The 8,137-nt window shown below is 37.5% G+C and overlaps 1 protein-coding gene across 1 annotated transcript in view; it reads right to left on the minus strand.

Moving 5' to 3' along the window:
• The window catches only part of LOC148413767 (protein diaphanous homolog 1-like), a 14,859-nt gene extending 6,942 nt beyond the window's left edge, over nucleotides 1-7,917 (minus strand). The window contains exons 1-9 of the mRNA XM_088431545.1: nucleotides 7,822-7,917; nucleotides 7,571-7,665; nucleotides 6,851-6,952; nucleotides 6,331-6,570; nucleotides 4,932-5,061; nucleotides 4,676-4,801; nucleotides 4,416-4,579; nucleotides 3,945-4,077; nucleotides 852-941 (exon numbers count right to left, since the gene is read on the minus strand). Of these exons, the coding sequence (XP_088287671.1) occupies nucleotides 852-941; nucleotides 3,945-4,077; nucleotides 4,416-4,579; nucleotides 4,676-4,801; nucleotides 4,932-5,061; nucleotides 6,331-6,570; nucleotides 6,851-6,952; nucleotides 7,571-7,579 (994 nt within the window). The 5' untranslated portion in view covers nucleotides 7,580-7,665; nucleotides 7,822-7,917. The remainder of the gene's footprint in view (nucleotides 1-851; nucleotides 942-3,944; nucleotides 4,078-4,415; nucleotides 4,580-4,675; nucleotides 4,802-4,931; nucleotides 5,062-6,330; nucleotides 6,571-6,850; nucleotides 6,953-7,570; nucleotides 7,666-7,821) is intronic.
• Between the last annotated feature and the right edge of the window lie 220 nt (nucleotides 7,918-8,137).

Below are 8,137 nucleotides of genomic sequence, written 5' to 3' on the forward strand. Positions count from 1 at the left end.
ATTTCTGTAGTTTCTTTCAGGCTCGTAGGTATCTATTCAAGTAGAAAATCCAACCATTCATATCTTACCCAAAGTACAGTAACAAATTAAGTGTAGACTACAGAGAAACACTTGCAACAGCAACTAATGTTAACATACACTTGGATTTTGCTCTTTGCTTTACAAAAGACACAAAACAAGAAAAGAAAAAGAATGCAGTCTACCCTCCAACTCGGCAGGCACCGCTCCACATCTGGCTTTTATTGACGGTGGGATAGGGTTGCACACACTCATACCCTCGTGTGTGAATGTTCACGCACGCACACACGTGCACGTGAGCTTCTCATAACAATGGACACTTAGCAACTCACATTTCTAAGCATGCTGGATAGTTAAACTTGTTTTTTGGGGGGCTTACAGATTGAACAACAATAGCTCAAAAGAAAAAATAGAATAGAGTACTGTTGATTGCCAGAATTGATGAGGGATAGGATCTGAATCTGACTTTGAACAGAGAATTTTTGCAAATGACTGCCAGTCCCTTAAAATCGACTAAACTATTAAACTTGCCTGTATTCATCGTTTGCACTATAAGTATACTAAACATTGTGATGTCAATACACTTTGGCCAAAAACAGAAACAAAATAAAAAAGAAACTTTGTTGTGAGGACAAGCAGTTAAGAAAATGGATGAATGAATAATAATAATAATGCGACTAGTAATAATAATACTGAGCTATCTGGAATTGACAGCCACAGTATGACAAAAGTAAGAGTTTAAGAAAGAATGCATAGCACAAATTATGAAAACAAAAATAATATAAAAACACAAGAAACTATGGAAAGAAATGCATGAGTGCAGTAAAGTGTACCTGCTTGCCGGGGTCCTCTTTTTCTCCTGAAAGCAGCGCCAGACTGCAGCGCCTCCAAGAGGCCATCCATGATGCCAGTTTCATCACCCTCTGAAAGCATGTCAAAATATTACATGAGCTATGTATGAATCAAGAAACAATGAAGAAATACATATTTTTCCAACATTCATTCTGTTTGTAATGAAAGCAGCACATACATGTATTCTAGTTTTGGCTTTGAGTATACTGTCTGCCAATCAGTGATTTTTCTCCGACCCGCATGGGCTGGAGGGTGGTTGTTTTCCAGTAGGCACCCATTTTGGAAGATTTGCTACATTAACCCAGATAGGCACTGACCTAGATGAGCTGCTGTGCTGTCACTGCAGCTTTATGCTGGATTTTTTTCCATATACCATTTTTTTTAAGTTGAAAAACTTCTACACTCACAATTGGGTAAGATGAAAGTGTGCGTTTTTGATAGATTTCCGACTGTGAAAAAGTGTGTGTCTGTCAGTAAAGGATTTCATAGCACAGCTCTGCGGCCAGGCAGATGGTTTTAATTATTTCTGAATAGGACGAGAGAGGGGTCTGGAAAAGAAGACAGTGGGGTTAAAGGTTTTATGTCGCCACCCGCCAACCCCCACAGTAGTTTGCATGCGCACACACAGGCCCGCACACACACATCTTCCAATAAGCCATGTGGCAGATGGTTTGCGGCTTCCCGACATGCCAGTGAACGCCTCACACGTTTTCTAACAACGGCTCACATACACCACTCACTGCTGACAGTAGGTAACTACATTGATCCTTCATGGTGATGTAGGCTATGTTTTTCTCCTTCAGCACAAGTCTGCTTACACTAATCACATGTTTGCTTTAAACCACCAGAGACTGTACATTGCATGGTGGTGTAAACAGTTGTTTAAGCACTGTTTGGCCTTGAGCAAAACTGTTAAATAAAGATATCCATCTCTTAGAGAATAGAGGCTTTTCTTTACTTTGTCAAGAGTCAACAATAGGGCCAATTATGCCACCCGATGATGAACATTCATTCATTCAATTCAATTACTTTCTGTATACAATTCCATTCAAAGAGATATTAGAGATGTAAGAAGTTGAGTCAACATCAAGTGAGGTCATAAAAAGTCCTGACAAAAGTTCAGTAAGCTTGTCTGTCACATGTTCGCTCGAACATGACAGATTTATTTGTGTAATAGCATTAGACAACAGAGCTCTAAAAGATGACTGGATCCAATTGATCGCATGAGGGCAGCCTCTTGCATGAAGCAATTGCCTCCCTGGTGGACATTAGTTTACACTGTAAAAGAGGTGACATGCTGAATATATTACAGAGAACTTATGGAGTGATTGGGATTTCCTTCAGTCTATCAAAGCCCTTCTTTCCCCCATTCCTTCCTCTTGTTCTTTCATCATCAAATTCAAGAGACAACTGTGTGTGTAAGCCTCTACAGCGCAGCTGCTGTAATCTCCTCTTGCCATACCCTCCCCCAACCTAGTCACACAAGCACTTGCGTGGAGTATGAGCACTCCCAGCGGTGGTTCCCATACCAGCATCTGAGTGGGTGTGTAGGTCACAAATACCTACACCCCTTTTTCACAAAGCCACACAGTATCATTGCAGACTCTACTGACACCTAGTTGTGGGAATAAGGTACATGCCAGTTCCTTTTTGCTGAAATGATAACCGTTTTTTTCAGAGTGCAGGGAAAGTTCCATGTCAGAGCACTGACCATACTGTGAACTCGTCCTGGTACTCATACAACCTTGTATAATCATAATTACTTTAACTTAACTTTAAGTACATATAATTTCTTGAGGATTGAAATATGTGAGGCCAAAAAAAAAAACGGCGGGGGGGGGGGGGGGGGGGGGGGGGGTTCACTACTGTCTGACTCATACTGTCAGGGGCAAACTCAATGCATGGCCTTCCAGTGTTTAATCAACAACTGCAGTGGTATGCAGACAGTGATAAAGTGTGAAGGAAGAACATTTAGTGATTTCATGAGATAACTACAAAAGTAGTCAGGGGCAAATACAAAAGAAAAGAACTTGGGAAGAAGGGAACATTCAACTGTCTCTTTGCTGAAAGCAACCATTGTGTCAAAGTCATCTAGTAACCAGAATTATAAACAAATACAACAGAAAGAGCAGGTGTGTGTATTTGAGTGTGGTTGTATTCAAATGGGGGGTAAGTGACCCGAGGCAATCAAATATGCCACCTGTATGTAAATAGCCTCCAAACCTCATAGACACAAACACACACACACACACACACACACGTCTTTGCAGTGCTATTGTTATCCACTTGCATGCCTTTAGAAGGTGAATTCAAACTATAAATGATCTTGTTTTTAAAGTCAAAACATTAGCTCCATAAGTCTAATGCACAGGCAACATATTACATGAGAAGTCTCAAAGCCGAGTGTACTTCTAATGCTGATTTGATTGACAGGGTCAGACAAACAGAAACATATATGGAAAAAAAACTGATACAAGCACACAGTCACTTTAAAAAAACTACTGATGAACTTGGACTGGAGTTTAATCTGGAATTGTGGAATCCTTGGAGATGCCAACGAGGGGCCACAGAAAAGGAATGCATTGAAACTAGGTCACACTTAAGAGAGAGAGGAAAAGTGCCTTTATAAATATATTTTCCAAGAAGTATAACATAAAGGAATGATTATGGAAATACTTATTTTTAGAACGCTGCATTTTAGACATGCAAAACTCATTTTTTTACAGTTATGGTTTGGAAGCAATTCTTACTTGTAAGAAGAGTTAGAAATAGGTCATGCAGTTTCTTGATAATGTTATCCATCCAAATTATTATTATTATTATTATTATTATTTTTTAAAGCAAGTAATCTTCATTAGATTATCTCTGGTTTTTAAACTGTGACCTGATTGTATAAGTAACACACATGCACACACACGCGTTCTTACACACACAAAAATACTCCATTGAAGTGTGGACTCTGACTGCCCCCAACTGGAGTATGAAGGAAATAACAATATGAGACAGCCTTTTCTCATTAAAAAAAAAAACCCAAAACAAAACAAAAAAATCATATTTAAAATTAGACCACTCACCTGTGTTGATGTCCAGGAGCTGATTCCTTTTGAGTTTCTCCTCCTTTTCCCTCTCAGCTTTTTCTCTGGCCAGCTTGGCTCTTTTGATCTTTTCTTCTGCCTCCTTCCTCTTCTGATTATCCTTCACTGCTTGCTGATGGAAGGACCAGGGGAAAAATATAATCCAATATGAGAAAAAAATATGCAATGTTGACAACATCACCAAATATCAGAATCAAATTACTCATAAAAACACACCACCATAGTTTGAAAACAACACTTAAAACGCAGGATGTCAGTTAATCACAATAGTTGGCAAAACAGTTTCCTCTGACAGGAACCTTGCAAATAAGTCAGTTGATGGATGCATACACAAACAATACATGAGACTTACACTTTGAAGGTTCATGTTAACTTAAAAAAAAGGAGCAAAATGACTTCCTGTGTTCACTTAACTCATGTAGGACTTTGTATGGAAAAACAGACACAAACCTGAAACATGTTCTTAAAGGTGTTGAGGTCCCCAAAGAACTCTTCCACTGAAAGTTTTTTTGGATCAAAAACAAAATAGTCTCCCAGGTCAGCATACTGCTTTTCCATATTTTTATGCATAAGATCCAGCTTCTCATACTGTTCATGCGCAGTGCTTACAAAATTGTGAAGACTATGTTAAGGAACACAGAATAAACAACACATCGACACTATCAAATTAGGGAAAATTTCAACTTTTTATAATTTCTTAGATAAGGATATTGCCATTTTCTCCACAAATTGGTCCTTCTCATTTTGTGGAGGAGGGAAGGTTTCTATGTCTTTCTCCAGGTTCTTGATCTGACGACCCATCATTTCTACACTCTTCTGAAGTGTCTCTGCAGAAACTATGAGGAGGAAAAAATGGACAGTTATAATTTTTGTATGTGTATAAGGTTCATCATTTAGTTGTGGTGTTTGTTTTTCAAATGACAAATGAAGTGAGGACAGCAAAGATCACTTAGATGCCCAGGGTACCTCTGCTGGCCTTCTCAACATGGATGAGCTCGTCAGGGAAGCTCATGACTTCCGGGTACTGTTCCATGCAGACATCAGCAAGAAAGTGGAGCAGAGTCTGCTTCAGGTCAGCTGATTTGGTGTCACGTAGCTGGTGGGATGAACATTTAGTAGTCCATTAAGAAAGATGCTCATGATAAATTAACCTAAATCCTAGTAGGGATGGATATCTTTAAAAAAACAAAAAATCTGATAGCTGATAATAGGTCACTTTAAAATTATGTTAACTTCAGGGACCTATTTATTTAGAATTCCATTTAACGTTATAGAGATTTTGTTAACCCCAGGAATACTACATAGCTTTTCATTTTGTTGCAAATTAAAACAAAGATAAATGACTTTTTACATTTGTTTTTTTAAATATAGTAGAATTTGTTTTACTGTACAAAGTTATAAGGAGTTATTTATTTGCTTAAGTTTTCATTTAACTTTTTACAAGCTCATGACCATGGGAGCTCCCTGAACTTTTGCTGAAAGTTTACCACAAAGCTGTAGCTAAGTTGTATAAAACAATTTTTTAAATAATTTTGACAACATTTTTCCAACTGAAAATTAATAATGTCTCCAAATATCAGTTATAGGCCTCTTTGACTATAAAGGATCTGTAAAACTAAAAACAAATTGGTCTACCACTACACGCTAAAAATAGTTGTGTTAAAAATAAGCCAATAATGGATTGAAACAGAACCGGGCCAATATTTGAGTCAATTTGACCCAACTTCTGGATTTTGTTCACAAACAACTAACTTTGTAAGGTTGTCTTATAAAAAAAAAAAAAAAAAAACCTACCTGTTTGGGAGGTGTTTTGAGTGAAACAACAAAGAAAGTTTGATCAAATCTACCCAAATATGGGCTCAGTCCTTTTTTTTGACATAGAATCGTTTTATTTTCAACCCAATTGTTTTAGAGTGTAAAATGTATACAATCACCAGTGTTGCCACAATTGTAAAATGGAATAGGAATACCTCTAAATGAGTTATAGTATGTATGCCACATATCATGAATAAGCCTGATTCCATTTGTGAAGCCAAAGTTTTCGAGTAGTAATTATACTCAACTCATACTCTAATTCAAGAAGCATTCTTAAACAGGTTAGATTGTACTTCCTTCCTCTTAAAGAGGATCCCCGATATTTATAAAGCCTGCCGGGCTAATATAAACTGTGAAAAACCACATGACACCACTCCACTGAAAATGCAATTAGTATAGTATTAAAGTAAAAAAAACAGCAAGTTTACATTACCATACTAGGAAGTAATCTTTAAAAAAAGCACTTAGTTTACTTTAGTAGTAGGTTCATAAGATAATTTACTTCTTGAGTTGTGCTTTTATAAACTATAAACACTGTTTCTGTTTTTACCTTGCATAGGTATGATATGGAAAAACCGAAGGCCTTGCCATTGCGGGAGCCAGCGTTCATATAATTGCCAACAAGAAGGATGATCTGCAGCAGCTTGGAGAAGGAGGCACTTTTCCTGAGCTCCTCGCAGGCTGCCGTTACAGACACCACATCTGGTTTGATGTTGTTCAACTGTTCCTCAAACTGTAGCTTGAACAGGATGGCCTGAAGCCGTGGCCCCAACCGCTTCACGCTAGAAATCTAGGATAAGATATGGATGAAGGACATTTGGGGGATTGCATGACAGAGTGGGATTGCACCCATTCGACACAACTTCCACGGTTCGACAAAGCCGTTTCTGTTCCGTAAAATGAACCATTACTGTGACTAACATATCAACAAGTGTTACTTCATTATCAGTATATCATCAATTGCTATGTCTCATTATTTGGAATCACATGTATACATGGTTAGTTGTTTACAAGTACTGTAACAGCAAAACAGCAATGTTTTGTATGTACTGTAACCGTGTGCCTTTTACCACCACTCCAAACTGTTCAGCCTCAGCCAAGTCGTCATATTCATCTTTCATCTCTCCGAGGACAGTTAACTGCTCTGGTGCAGGCAGCTGTTTGATCAAGTTCTACACAGCAAACACACACACACAATTAAAATTGTATTGTGTTTGAATACTTGGACATACCACTGGTATTGTGCCGCTTTATACCAAAAAGAGGCATTGTTGAATTGATCAAAAGTACTGATAATTTGAATATTGTAGATGTATAAATAACCCCACCTGCATTGGCTCTCAATAAATTGTGCAGGATTAATTAACTGATTCACTAGCACTGATGGCTATAGATGTAAAAAGTCTTTTTATACTGGGCTAGCAGTGAATGAGTCACTGCCAGTGATTGCTACAGATGTCTTAAACATATATTGGGCAGGAAATAAATATATTTACTCATTCACTGCCATTGACTGCTAAATAAGATAAAAATCCATGTTAACTGGGCTGTAAGTGAATGAGTCAATTGGCCAGACACAGCATATTACTGTCTACATTGTAAATTATTTGAATTATAGAAACAGAACAATAGCTTGAAGAATGTCAATTATTTATGGATTTTTTTTTTCATTAAAATTGGGGAAGTCATTATATTGGTTATAACACATGAATGGACACATAAAAATCTATTTATATCCTAGAATCTAGGCTATATATAGATTTTCATAAAGGCACTAGATGAAACTGTACCTGAACCATGGACTCTGTGAGGACTTTCTCGTTAACCTCGAGGATGCAGTTCTTGATTTCTTCATATGGAAGACGGAATGATCCGAGAAAAATGGCTACATGTGCACACATACACAAAAAAAGTTAAGACTGTATATGGTAATAAAGTCATACCTTGGAAGATGTTCAAAACTTTGGTGCTGGCAGCAGAATGTGTTGTGCAGTGTGCATGCACGTGTGGATATTTTAAAAAAGCATTTACTTAAACTTACACAGGTTTTGTGAGGTCTTTGAATCAAGAACCTTCAGCTCCTTGACTTTCTTTTTCTGTGACTGCTTTTCATCTGCACCCTCTAGTTCCTTTTTGGCTGGGGAGGAGGACAGACAAGAGAAATTCATTGAAAAAAAAATCATTGGAAGAGCCCTTTTTTAAACACAACTTTTCCCAAAAACTTTATACGTAAAGTTGAAAGAAAAACAAATGATGATAGAGATAGAAAATGCACTTGGGTTCAGGTAATAGGTCTGTGATTCAGGTAAAACCTCTGAACTTCTTTGAAACCAAAACTAATATTAAAATAACATATG

This window comes from Hippichthys cyanospilos, chromosome 13 (assembly GCF_059441005.1).
Source record: "Hippichthys cyanospilos isolate Australia breed blue-spotted pipefish chromosome 13, RoL_Hcya_1.0, whole genome shotgun sequence".
Taxonomy (NCBI): Eukaryota; Metazoa; Chordata; class Actinopteri; order Syngnathiformes; family Syngnathidae; genus Hippichthys; species Hippichthys cyanospilos.